Below are 14,402 nucleotides of genomic sequence, written 5' to 3' on the forward strand. Positions count from 1 at the left end.
GCTCTGGACACTACGCTGACAGACACAGCAAACCTTCTTGCCACAGCTCGCATTGATGTGCCATCCTGGATGAGCTGCACTACCTGAGCCACTTGTGTGGGTTGTAGACTCCGTCTCATGCTACCACTAGAGTGAAAGCACCGCCAGCATTCAAAAGTGACCAAAACATCAGCCAGGAAGCATAGGAACTGAGAAGTGGTTGGTGGTCACCACCTGCAAAACCAGTCCTTTATTGGGGGTGTCTTGCTAATTGCCTATGATTTCCAGCTGTTGTCTATTCCATTTGCACAACAGCATGTGAAATGTATTGTCAATCAGTGTTGCTTCCTAAGTGGACAGTTTGATTTCACAGAAGTGTGATTGACTTGGAGTTACATTGTGTTGTTTAAGTGTTTCCTTTATTTTGTTGAGCAGTGTATTTTTACTTTTATGATGTGACGATGTTGCTCCAGTGTTGGAATTGTTATCATATCTAGACAGCACAGATTAAAGGCCAGGCAGAACTCATCCTGTGGACGAAGGAGGTTGTCAACCACTTTTGGTGGTGCTGTAAAAGGGCGGACACATACAAGGAGTTTATTGTAAGTCATATTTATCTTGTCTTATTTATTACTCTCATGTATGTGTTATGTTTGAGTGATGATGTACTTACTGTATTGTGCTTAGCTGTGAGCTAGCACTTGTCCCTGAGTTGCTGAAATCATATCTGCAATAGGCAAAGTGGGTAATGTCACTGCATGTTTCAGGACCTGTGGAGAGGTGTTATTCACAATGTTGTGAATGAACACACATGGACACTGGGACATTGTGAACATGACTGCCTGGGGGACAAGCACACCAAGGAATGGATCAAAAAGGGCTCTCCAGCACATCAGGCTCTCACAGACATCGTCCTCAACACAAGGTGGCTGAAGGATCTTCATAAATACCTGAACTTCAGGTGGGTTACATTTTCTCAAGAATCCTTCCCCCTATTTAGCAATTGGTTACAGATAATGGTCCATTATGCATTACTGCAGTACTGTCCTCGGGGACCACCAGAAAATATATAACAATATTGGTCTATTGGTCACAGAGGAGATGGTTGGGAAACCCTGCATTAGGGTGATGTTTGACATGCACACAGCCAAAGGTGGTGACAATTTAGTTGATTTCATGACGCATTCATTATGACTGGTCTGTGTTCTTTTTTGTGTGTCCTACCAGAACCATATTCTGATGTACGCCAGCAAGCGCTTTTCCTTTTCACCACCAGTCTATGAAGCCAGAACACTGCTGGCAGCACTAGATTACAACTTCCACAAGAACAGACCAGCCAGGCAGAACGCAGATGTAACCAAGATGTAAGTCCCCACTCTATTTGAAGTTGATAGGTTAGTGTCACGCCCTGGCTCTGGGGACTATGTTATGTTGAGCCAGGGTGTGTAAGTCTATGTTTTGTATATCTATGTTGGCCTGAGTGACTCCCAATCAGAGGCAACGAGTGTCAGCTGGTTGTCTCTGATTGGGAGCCATATTTAACTATCGGTCTTTTCACTTTGTGTTGTGGTTTCTTGTTCCTTTTGGTTTGTGTGTATCGAAGGACTTCACGTTTCGTTCGTTGTTTTGATCGGGTGATCTCTTTAATAAATAATATGTACGCATTCAACGCTGCGCATTGGTCCTCCTCCTTAAGCGAACGTGACAGAAGAAACCACCAAGACAGGACCAAGCAGCGTGAAGAGGAGAGTGGATGGACCTGGGATCAGTGGAGTAGGAGTCTCAACTGGGCCCAGCCAAGCGAAGAGCAGAAAGGTTGGACTTTGAAGCAGTGGAGTGAGAGTCTGGCGAGAACTAGGGAGGCCTGGTCCACGGGGAGGAGAGAACCCCAGAACATTTTTAGGGGGGGGCTCACGACGTGGACGACGGGGCAGCCGGAGGCCGCGATGGAGCGGTCCAGTGGGTGTGCAGAGGAGGCCGCCAGGTTAAGGGGGCCACTGGTCACAGAGGAGAGGGAAAGTGTGGAGGCACGGCGAGAGGTACTGGGGTGTATTACCAGTCCGGTCCGGCCCGTTCCTGATCCCTGCATAGGGCCAGTGGCGTGTGTCCCCAGTACGGTTCGGCCTGTTCCTGCCTCTCGCACCGAGCCTGTGGTGCGCGTCGTCAGCCCTGTCCGGCCCGTTCCTGCTCTCCGTACCAAGTCGGTGGTGCGCGTCGCCAGCCCGGTCCGGCCCATTCCTGCTCTCCGCACCAAGTCTGTGGTGCGCGTCGCCAGCCCAGTCCGGCCCATCCAAGCTTCCCGCACCAAGCCAGTGGTGTGCGTCGTCAGTCCGGCACGGCCCGTGCCTGCTCTCCGCACCAAGTCTATGGTGCGTTTCGTCCGCCCTGTCCGGCCCGTTCCTGCTCTCCGCACCAAGTCTGTGGTGCGCGTCGCCAGCCCAGTCCGGCCCATCCAAGCTCCCCGCACCAGGTCAGTGGTGCGCGTCGTCAGCCCGGTCCGGCTCATTCCTGCTCCCCGCACCAAGTCAGGGGTGCGCTTCGTCAGCCCGGTCCGGCCCGTTCCTCCTCCACGCATCAAGCCAGGGGTGTGCGTCGTCAGTCCAGCACAACCCGTGCCTGGGTCATGTCCGGAGCCGGATCCGCCACCGAGGCGGAGTGCCCACCCGGTCCCTCCCCTGTTGTGGTTGTTTGGCGCGGCCGGAGTCCGCGCCTTTGGGGGGGGGTACTGTCACGCCCTGGCTCTGGGGACTATGTTATGTTGAGCCAGGGTGTGTAAGTCTATGTTTTGTATATCTATGTTGGCCTGAGTGACTCCCAATCAGAGGCAACGAGTGTCAGCTGGTTGTCTCTGATTGGGAGCCATATTTAACTATCGGTCTTTTCACTTTGTGTTGTGGTTTCTTGTTCCTTTTGGTTTGTGTGTATCGAAGGACTTCACGTTTCGTTCGTTGTTTTGATCGGGTGATCTCTTTAATAAATAATATGTACGCATTCAACGCTGCGCATTGGTCCTCCTCCTTAAGCGAACGTGACAGTTAGAGAAGGAAGTTTTGAACAACAGAACTGCCCCACGCACCTCTTCGCACTCACACATTGGCCAAACACAGGGTCTTTCTAAATGAATATTTCCTGAATTGCTTACATCCTCTCTCCTTCCTCCTTTTCAAAACCTTTGGAGAAGAGGGTCAGACGGGAGTGACCCTGGACCTTCTTCTACCATATGATTGAGAAGTAGGCAAGGACGTGGGATGCAAGAAAAATGGAGTCATTGAATATAAACAGGAACTTCTAAGTGTATTTGCAGTGTATTGTAAACCATCCAATCTCCTTTCTCTAAACCATTGAGGGAGGTGATGCACAACCTTATGTTCTGTTGTAATTGTCCTTGAAAGTACATATTTCATATTTTATAACACAATGCATACTCTCAAATTACGTTGATTTATAGCTATAGAAGACTGTATAAAAAAAAAATGCAAAATGTTGGAGTGTCTACTCACTAAAGACTAAGAAGACATATGGATACTTTCCGGACCTCCAATGCAAGATTTTGAGGAAGCGGTTGGAATCTGGTGGCAGGATGCCAAGGAGAAGAACCCAAAGGCCCGGAAGACCCTAGAAGAGTTGGACTCCTACCCCCTATTCCTCCACCAACAACTGAGGAACTTGTGCAATCACAAGTGAGAAGAGGCCTAGGTATGTAAGAAAATTGAAGGCAGGAATATCAGGTAGAATTGCATCAGACCTCAGTGAGTTAAACAAAGCCTGTAGGAGATGATACCTATGCAGTCAATGAATAGTTGTATTTTTATAATTTCATGGTATCGGTACACTAAACACAGAGCAGACCATCCCCCTCCCCAAACCCCTTGCTTCACACCGGAACCTTATTTTGATTTAGATTGTGGTCGGTGGTGTACATGTGAGGTCATTTGAATGGAGTGATCATGTGATGACAGTGGGCCTTTAAACAGTTTGTTCAGATGAAATCTATAGAGGTCTTTACACAGCTACGTCTTACCCGGAACACCTGTCAGCCATAGCTCTATTAAAATATATTGTTGGCCTCTTTTCCCTCCTCTAATCCTCCCATCCTTGTGTTCATGGGGCTCTACCTGCCTCTAGGGGTGTATATTATGTCTGGGCTGACACACACATATTTTATTTCTTGTTAGGTGACAAGTGACACAAGGTTCTGGATCATATGTGTTTTTGATCTGGTTATATTCTGAGTTTCTGTTTTAGCCATTTATCAGTTGACCATTTTTCTTGGTAGCTAAGGGTTAACTTGCGTTTGATCATGTTCACATTGCATCTTAACTCCTTAAAGCTGGTCGTCTGCAACCCCCAGGACGCACCTCTTTTGTTATTTCATTTGTAACGAAACCCAACACTTTTTCTCACTTCTCTTTTGGGGTCGAGTTGATCCAGATCAAATACTAATGATGATGATGCTTGTTCAGTAGAACATTTCTTTTAAACGTTGTCCCTGCTACCACAACTGTTTATCTACAACTAGCTAGCAGCTGACTACTCTGCTGTTTACATTCTAGCTCTCTCACGCACGCTCCCTCATGCCCAAGCGCTTTCTCTCGCATCTATGCGCTTTCCCACTCTCTCACAACCATATATTGTGTATATATAAACAACACAAGAAGCGGGGGGAAGCCTGGGGTCATGGACGACTCGCTGATTACCACTTTAAATATGTCATTGAGTTCATTTGTCCAGGGTTAGTTATGTGTTTTATATCCCAGTTGAAAACCCCTCTGGAATATCGGTACCATAACCTAATAATTTCACGCCTCTGTCTTATTTCACTGGACATCCCATGTATAGCAAGGAGTAAGTTCTCATTTACCTGCATAGACCTGGCACAAGTCATTGTTGTTAACTGTTGTTTTGAGGGTGACATTTCAACTGTAGAATTATGTCAATGGTAACCAATTTTCAATATAGACAAACGTGGTCTAAAATGTGTAAAATTGTGCCTTTTGAAACTTTATATCCAGAATAAAAAAATAATAAATGCAAACAAACAAATGTAAAATTATTATTTATTCAAGCACACTTTCAGATGTATAAATAAAATCTGACATTTTCCCATTTAAACTTTGTGTGCCAGGAGAAAGTGCAGTGATGACACTTTTGGTGAGAAATAAACTAACAACCTTTTAGAACGTTTGATATGACATGGTTTGCCCAGTAAGAAGGTATTTGATGTCCTGAAGATGCACCTGGCAGGTGTTTGTGTGTGGAGAATGCAAACTGAGGGAGAGGTTGTGTTCTATTCACATCAAGTGACATGATGCCATACTAATGTCATACCAATAAGTGTCTTGTAACGGACACTCTTTGGGCATAACACTAGTATGTTATCATGCCAAACGCTTTGAGAATCCTAGCGCCCAGGGTGGAACCCAGTGTACAGTCGTGGTCAAACGTTTTGAGAATGACACAAGTATTGGTCTTCACAAAGTTTGCTGCTTCAGTGTTTTTTAGACATTTTTGTCAGATGTTACTATGGTATACTGAAGTATAATTACAAGCATTCCATAAGTGTCAAAGGCTTTTATTGACAATTACATTAAGTTTATGCAAAGAGTCAATATTTGCAGTGTTGACCCTTCTTTTTCAAGACCTCTGCAATCCGCCCTGGCATGCTGTAAATTAACTTCTGGGCCACATCCTGACTGATGGCAGCCCATTCTTGCATAATCAATACTTGGAGTTTGTCAGAATTTGTGGGGTTTTGTTTGTCCACCTGCCTCTTGAGGATCGACCACAAGTTCTCAATGGGATTAAGGTCTGGGGAGTTTCCTGGCCATGGACCCAAAATGTCAATGTTTTGTTCCCCGAGCCACTTAGTTATCACTTTTGCCTTATGGCAAGGTCTCCATCATGCTGGAAAAGGCATTGGTCGTCACCAAACTGTTCTTGGATGGTTGGGAGAAGTTGCTCTCGGAGGATGTGTTGGTACCATTCTTTATTCATGGCTGTGTTTTTAGGCAAAATTGTGAGTGAGCCCACTCCCTTGGCTGAGAAGCAACCCCACACATGAATGGTCTCAGGATGCTTTACTGTTGGCATGACACAGGACTGATGGTAGCGCTCACCTTGTCTTCTCCGGACAAGCTTTTTTCCAGATGCCCCAAACAATCGGAAAGGGGATTCATCAGAGAAAATGACTTTACCCCAGTCCTCAGCAGTCCAATCCCTGTACCTTTTGCACAATATCAGTCTGTCCCTGATGTTTCTCGCTGCCCTTCTTGACACCAGGCCATCCTCCAAAAGTCTTCGCTTCACTGTGCGTGCAGATGCACTCACACCTGCCTGCTGCCATTCCTGAGCAAGCTCTGCACTGGTGGTGCCCCGATCCCGCAGCTGAATCAACTTTAGGAGATGGTCCTGGCGCTTGCTGGACTTTCTTGGGCACCCTGAAGCCGCATTCACAACAATTGAACCTCTCTCCTTGAAGTTCTTGATGATCCGATAAATGGTTGATTTAGGTGCATTCTTACTAGCAGCAATATCCTTACCTGTGAATCCCTTTTTGTGCAAAGCAATGATGACGGCACGTGTTTCCTTGCAGGTAACCATGGTTAACAGAGGAAGAACAATGATTTCAAGCACCACCCTCCTTTTAAAGCTTCCAGTCTGTTATTCTAACTCAATCAGCATGACAGAGTGATCTCCAGCCTTGTCCTCGTCAACACTCTCACCTGTGTTAACGAGAGAATCACTGACATGATGTCAACTGGTCCTTTTGTGGCAGGGCTAAAATGCAGTGGAAATGTTTTTTGGGGATTAAGTTCATTTTCATGGCAAAGAGGGACTTTGCAATTCATCTGATCACTCTTCATAACATTTTGGAGTATATGCAAATTGCCATCATAAAAACTGAGGCAGCAGAATTTGTGAAAATTAATATTTGTGTAATTCTCAAAACTTTTGACCACGACTGTACTGTGAATGGGGATCAGGGAAAGTGTCCCTGATTCTCCAAACACAGCAACTGGGGATGACAACTCAGTTTCCTGCACCAAGGGCACCATGCTGCCACATCACAAACTGTGTGTAGGGGGTCTGGTCCCTGACCGCAACACTTCCTCTCTCTGTCTGTAGGCATCTCCCTGCAGTTGCCACAGGTGCAGGTGGTGGCTCACCATTCCGCCGCTGGTCAATCTCTAGGACATCAAAATGAAGAGTCTGGCGTTCGACTAGCCATGTACGACATGAACGCACAGTTACAAGCCTACTAGAGTTGGCGGCAGGCGGACGAGCAATATCCACCATCATGGTCTATCTTGGTTTAGTTATAAATATCTTTGGTGCCAGTGCTGCTGGGCTCAGTTGGAGATTGCAACATGTTGAAAATAAGAAGAACGTGACTTGTAAAAAACGGTGCATGATGTCCTGGTTCTTCCATGTCAATCAAGGCTCAAACCAGCAGCCCCCTGGCATGATGCCCCCAGCTGCTGGCACCCTGTCCAGCAGCACACACTATCCCAACATCAGTAGCAACACACTGGATACAGCTAACACTGCTGGACAGGGTTGGCTCTGCACACAGTCCAGTTCGTCTTCACCCAGCCAGGCAGACTTTCTATCTGTACCACAGGGTTTAGTGCCTCCCAGCTTGGAGAACCTATCTTGTACCTCTCTGAACTCAGCGGCAGGCAGAGAGCCCCTGCCACTCTCCTACGTAACTCTTCAGGAGCAGCGTTGTGTATTGAACTGGTTCCTGAGCTGGGGCACTGCCCAGAGGGAACGGTTTCTGCAGGACCTGTTGGGGAAAGCTGTGCCAGGGAAAGTGTGTACCCTCCTCGAGTCGCTCAATACGCTACAGGTTAAGGACAGCCCACCAAATATCTTTGAGTGCCAACTGTGCCTCTGGACCCAATGGTTTGAGTCATGGAGTGAGGAGGAGAGGAACAGTTTCCTGCACATTCTAGAAGAGAGGGACCCGATCTTTGTTGCCCACTTCTACAGAGGTGTAGCTGGGACAGCAGGCAGGGATTGAGGGATACGGGAGAAGAGGGTGTAGAATGGATAGACAATGCGTGGGTGGTAGACAGATAGAAACAAGTCAAGTTGGAGTGGTACATGGGGAAGCATATGTGTGGAGACAGTGAAGAACGGGGGGGGGTGGTTAAGAGCGTTGGGCCGGTAACTGAAAGGTCGCTGGTTCGAATCCCCGAGCCAACTAGGTGAAAAATGTTGATGTGCCCCTAGGTGAAAAATGTCAATGTGCCCTTGAGCAAGGCACTTAACCCTAATTGCTCCTGTAAGTCGCTCTGGATAAGAGCCTCTGCTAAATGACTAAAATATCAATATATAGTACGGTTGAAGCCTGATCTGCAATGTGAAGCTAACTGAAGCTGGCTAGCTTTATAAAAGCCTGAGTAGATCTAGCTTACGTCGTAGTATACCACTCAGGACACCAACGTTTACAGAACTTAAGATAACTGGCAAATGCTTACTTCCTGTGTTATATAACCAAACAGAGAGTAAAACATACAATTTACTCCATCCAGCTCACATTTGGATAAACCGTATCGTTCACCATCAACCATTACACATTTTGATGCTACATTGTCCAACAACAAAATGTACAGAAATACACCACTAGCATAATTGCAAATGATGTCTCTGGTCTGTGCCCGTCTATCACCATCTCCCTCTCTCCGTATATCCTAACTATTCTTTCATACAAATAATGTAAAGAAAATATGAAAAGGGGATTGTGACTCCTCTTGGTATCAAAAGATCAATAGAGGTCAGAACTTTCAACAAAAACAAGTTTTGCGGTTATGTTTAAAAATGCAACATGGAATTACGTTTTTTCCTCACCATAACGTAAATATTTTTCATAATTATGAGGTTAATATGCTAAAGTACTCTGGGTCTAATCTATGAGCTATTTGATTCGCAGGGCCCCTTTCCACAAGTGGTTGCTATAGCAAATGGAATTCACTATTGTGGCTTTTTCAAGGCTTGTTAAAGTGCAGAACTGTGAACCCATTTGTATTAAGCCTACATAAAAATAAAAAAAATAAACTGCTAACGTTGATGAAGCCAATTGTAATGATGGTGTGGTGAATCAAAAACAGAGCTTGTGGTCAGTTTTGTATATGCTCAAGGGCGGGTTGAGAATTTCCACAAAACACTGTGTTGAATGTCTGGATACGCTCTTGGAGAAATACAGTGCAATGTTCTGGTATCAGACTTAAAGGCGCAATTTGTAGCTTATTTTTCCACTGTTGCCACGAGACAGAATGCACCAATGGTTGCTGCTTGAACAAACCATAGAGATAGATAGAGGACTCATCTTTGTATCTGTGCCATTATAGCGTCTGTGACAGCATGGGCAGCACCATTGAGGCTACAACCCATAGGAATCCAAACAGTTTACTATTTTAATATGGCGAAGCCCTCAAATGCGCTGCCATGCTAAAATGTAATTTTGGCCACTAGAGGCCTCTCATTCTCTATGGAACAAACAATCACAAACCTTTTTTTGGTCAATGTAATCCAATCAGTGCGCCATATACTCACAAAGGCCCGCTTCCTTAGTGCTGCCAGGTCAATACATGACTCAAAACAAACAAAAGTTGAGCTGTCAAAATATCAGTAGCCTGTCAGTGGCCCATTATGCCTTTCAACAGCAATAGCAGAACCTCAAGACCTAGTTCGCTACTTTATGTTAAAGAATACCACCCTTTCATACAAATGTTTGCTATCTCGATCTGTTGCTTCAGCATCCAAACTATTTAGCTAGGAAAATCATAATATCTAAGAAGCTGCATCCTGATTCTCCACACTTCCCCGAAAGTATGCACTTGCACAATCCCTGTCATGGATTTACAAGCATTGGATTGGACGTAGCTACAGTGATGTGTACTGGTGGTTTAAATTACACCAATACTTTCTGAACACTGTTTACAATTATTCACTGTTTACCAGTGGAGGCCCCTAAGAGGAGGAAGGGTAGGACCATCCTCAGTGAATTTCATAAAAATACAAATAGTGAAACATTAAAAGTTAAAACAATACTAAATATATTCACGTCACCAAAATAATTGATTTAAAACACACAGTTTTGCAATGAAGGTCTGCAGTAGCCTCTACAGCGCTCTCTGGGCAGAGAGTCCCGTGTAGCTCAGCTGGTAGAGCATGGCGCTTGCAACGCCAGGGTTGTGGGTTCGTTTCCCACGGGGGGCCAGTATGAAAAATGTATGCGCTCACTAACTGTAAGTCGCTCTGGATAAGAGCGTCTGCTAAAATGTAAATGTAGCCTCAACAGCACTCTCTGGGGTAGCACCATGGTGTAGCTGGAGGACAGCTAGTTTCCGTCCTCCTCTGGGTACATTGACTTCAGCAAAAAACATAGGAGGCTCATGGTTCTCACCCCCTTCCATAGACTTACAGTACACAGTAATTATGACAACTTCCGGAGACGTCCTCCAACCTATCAGAGCTCTTGCAGCATGAACTGACATGTTGTCCACCCAATCAAAGGATCAGAGAATGAATCTAGTACTGAAAGCATAAGCAACAGCTAGCTAGCACTGCAGTGCATAAAATGTGGCGAGTAGTTGACTCAAATAGAAAGACAGTTTTGAACAAATTCATTTCTATAGCTATATTCTGTTGTATTTTCTTCACTTTCACTTACTTAGCGAGCGAATGCAGCTAGCTAGTTTAGCCTACTCAAACACCCGGCTCAAACAGAGAGGGATGCTATGTTAGCTAGCTGGCTATGGCTACGCAACACTCTTCCAAGTCAAGGTAAGCTTTTGGTTTTATTAATTTATTGCCACCGGGGCCAGCCGGTGTAACTGCTAAACTGCTTGCTGATGGTACACTGTACTGCATGATTGTAACGGGTTTACTAATGTGCTAGTTATAGTAGCTATGTTGACTATGACGTTAGCTAATATGGTGACGATGTAGGCTGTGTGTAGCGGTTATGGTATGAAGGTTTGGCTTGGAATGTTGTTTTTTTTGCCTGGTCACAGACAGTTGTTGTGTTGTGCACTGAAGTCCACAAGCAAAGGGAAAAGGTGAATGGGGGTGAGTGCGTAGATGCGATAAGGAATTATACAACGAGCAAAGTGATCATGCTGTTTGTATGTGGCTGCTATGAAAGTGTTTGCGTGTGATCAGGGGTGTATTCATTTCACCGATTCTGTTAAAACGTTTCTTTAACGGAAGCAAACAGAACGAAACGGGGATAAACGTACCTGAATTTGTCCAATAGAAACTCTTGTTTGCAACTGTTTGGACTAATGATTACACCCTAGATCAGCTAGATGCAGGCAAGAGTGTGCAAGGCAGTATTGAATATGTCAATGTCTGTCACCTTGATTACTCGACCTGTGCACCTACCTTGTGAACTTTCATTCTTAGGCTAGGTTGTAGCAACATGATGGGTATAGGGAACATTTTAGAACCATGTAGTAGCCTAAACCAATCGATGTTACATTGAGCTGGGTGAATGGAATATGAATGACAGTCATATTATGCTGTAAAAGGCCATGCTCATAAAAATAATTGTCCTTCCTAATCTTAAACAGCACTGACCACTGCTATTTACAATTCACTGGTTACAACACTGTAGGGGATTCTTTCTTTTGAGAAAATATCAGAGATAAGAGCGGAATTTTGGTTGAGTGGGAAAAGTATACTTTTTGACACTGACATTTATAGAATCAGTGAGTCACATAGCACATGCATTTCCACAGCAAAATATCGCTTTCCTTCACCCACACTTCACAAAGAATCATGGACAGCGATAAATGCAGTAAACGCAACAATAAGATATCCTTTTATTAAACTCCACACACACAATCTTTGCCAGAACAAGCCTCTATGCCAAGGCACAAAAGTGAGTATTTGGGTATTTACATTTAAATTTTAGTCATTTAGCAGACACTCTTAAATGACTGTATTCATAAGATAAGGACATCAACAGGCATGTTAACACTAGATCTACTTACAAGCCTTGTGAGACTTTCGTACAGCCTTCAAGCAGCCGTGAAACACACATCCTTTCATATTTCTGTTTGATGGCAAAACTGTGGATCCAATTTAACCGGACTCTTGGGGAGCTTGAGCTCAACTGCTGGGCAAACATCTAAAGTCCCTACAACGTCAAACGAGTAAACCAAGTCCTTGGAATGGCGGGACGTTGTCCTGTGCCTTCGCTCCGGACCTTCGGTGCAATGACACTCAGATCAGGATGAATCAGGCTTTAGTGGCGGCTCGTCATTCACAAAGCAGATTGACGTGAGAGATAGAGAGAGACAGAGAAAGTGAGAGAGCAAGAGAAGACAACAGTAGACAGTAGTGGAGCTGATGGAAGAGGGAACAGATGGGGCCAAAGCCACACGAAGCTGCATACATCTGGGGAGCGACACTGCCCCAGATTGCACCTGACCCCTTTATCCAGCCAGGAACCAGGCTTTTTTTTCTCTCATTCCAAGCCCAGGAGATTACTGAGGAACTTTTCAAACAGCAGCAGCAAATCGTAACAGATTACAACTGGCATTCACCAAGGGATTAGACACAAATACATGACAGGGGGGGATTGAACAAGGCTCTGTATCGTCAAAGGCCCATGCTGTGGCGTTAACAATGGACTGGGATATACAGCAATGAAAGGAACATTTGCCAGTAGATGTTTTATGTGTGTAGAGATCCAGAAACACGCCTGACATTCTGTAGAAAGGGGTCACTTCATGATCCACCTGATTCAAAAACAATCCGTCTGTCACGCCCTGGCCTATTAAACTCTAGTTAGTTTGGTCAGGGTGGGAATACAGTGAGGCAAAAAAGTATTTGATCCCCTGCTGATTTTGTACGTTTGCCCACTGACAAAGATATGATCAGTCTATAATTTTAATGGTAGGTTTATTTGAACAGTGAGAGAAAGAATAACAACAACAAGAAATCCAGAAATACGCATGTCAAAAATGTTATAAATTGATTTGCATTTTAATGAGGGAAATAAGTATTTGACCCCTCTGCAAAACATGACTTAGTACTTGGTGGCAAAACCCTTGTTGGAAATCACAGAGGTCAGACGTTTCTTGTAGTTGGCCACCAGGTTTGCACACATCTCAGGAGGGATTTTGTCCCACTCCTCTTTTCAGATCTTCTCCAAGTCATTAAGGTTTCGAGGCTGATGTTTGGTAACTCAAACCTTCAGCTCCCGCCACAGATTTTCTATGGGATTAAGGTCTGGAGACTGGCTAGGTCACTCCACGACCTTAATGTGCTTCTTCTTGAGACACTCCTTTGTTGCCTTGGACGTGTGTTTTGGGTCATTGTCATGCTGGAATACCCATCCACGACCCATTTTCAATGCCCTGGCTGAGGGTAGGAGGTTCTCACCCAAGATTTGACGGTACATGGCCCCGTCCATCATCCCTTTGATGCGGTGAAGTTGTCCTGTCCCCTTAGCAGAAAAACACCCCCAAAGCATAATGTTTCCACCTCCATGTTTGACGGTGGGGATGGTTTTCTTGGGGTCATAGGCAGCATTCCTCCTTTTACAAACACAGCGATTTGAGTTGATGCCAAAGAGCTCGATTTTGGTCTCATCTGACCACAACACTTTCACCCAGTTCTCCTCTGAATCATTCAGATGTTCATTGGCAAACTTCAGACGGGCCTATATATGTGCTTTCTTGAGCAGGGGGACCTTGCGGGCGCTGCAGGATTTCAGTCCTTCACGGCGTAGTGTGTTACCAATTGTTTTCTTGGTAACTTTGGTCCCAGCTGCCTTGAGATCATTGACAAGATCCTCCCGTGTAGTTCTGGGCTGATTCCTCACCTTTCTCATGATCATTGCAACTCCACGAGGTGAGATCTTGCATGGAGTCCCAGGCTGAGGGAGATTGACAGTTATTTTGTGTTTCTTCCATTTGCGAATAATCACACCAATTGTTGTCACCTTCTCACCAAGCTGCTTGGCGATGGTCTTGTAGCCCATTCCAGCCTTGTGTAGGTCTACAATCTTGTCCCTGACATCCTTGGAGAGCTCTTTGGTCTTGGCCACGGTGGAGAGTTTGGAATCTGATTGATTGATTGCTTCTGTGGACAGGTGTCTTTTATACAGGTAACTCCCTTTTAGAGTGTGCTCCTAATCTCAGCTCGTTACCTGTATAAAAGACACCTGGGAGCCAGAAATCTTTCTGATTGAGAGGGGGTCAAATACTTATTTCCCTCATTAAAATGCAAATCAATTCATAACATTTTTGACATGCGTTTTTCTGGATTTTTTTGTTGTTATTCTGTCTCTTACTGTTCAAATAAACCTACCATTAAAATTATAGACTGATCATTTCTTTGTCAGTGGGCAAATATACAAAATCAGCAGGGGATCGAATACTTTTTCCCCCTCACTGTATGTGTGT

General features: G+C 45.0%; 2 protein-coding genes across 3 annotated transcripts in view; one reads left to right on the top strand and one right to left on the bottom strand.

Annotated features, from left to right (window-relative positions):
- LOC311149767 (tyrosine-protein phosphatase non-receptor type 11-like) overlaps window positions 1-14,402 on the bottom strand; it is an 80,631-nt gene that overhangs the window by 53,360 nt on the left and 12,869 nt on the right. The gene's annotated exons all lie outside the window — the stretch shown is intronic.
- Window positions 7,349-8,062, top strand: LOC311149592 (uncharacterized protein C14orf119 homolog). The gene has a single exon (XM_084186766.1). The coding sequence runs from the start codon at window positions 7,388-7,390 to the stop codon at window positions 8,000-8,002; it is 615 nt and encodes a 204-aa protein (XP_084042892.1). The 5' UTR covers window positions 7,349-7,387; the 3' UTR covers window positions 8,003-8,062.

This window comes from Coregonus lavaretus, assembly GCF_964263955.1.
Source record: "Coregonus lavaretus genome assembly, chromosome: 22".
NCBI lineage: Eukaryota > Metazoa > Chordata > Actinopteri > Salmoniformes > Salmonidae > Coregonus > Coregonus lavaretus.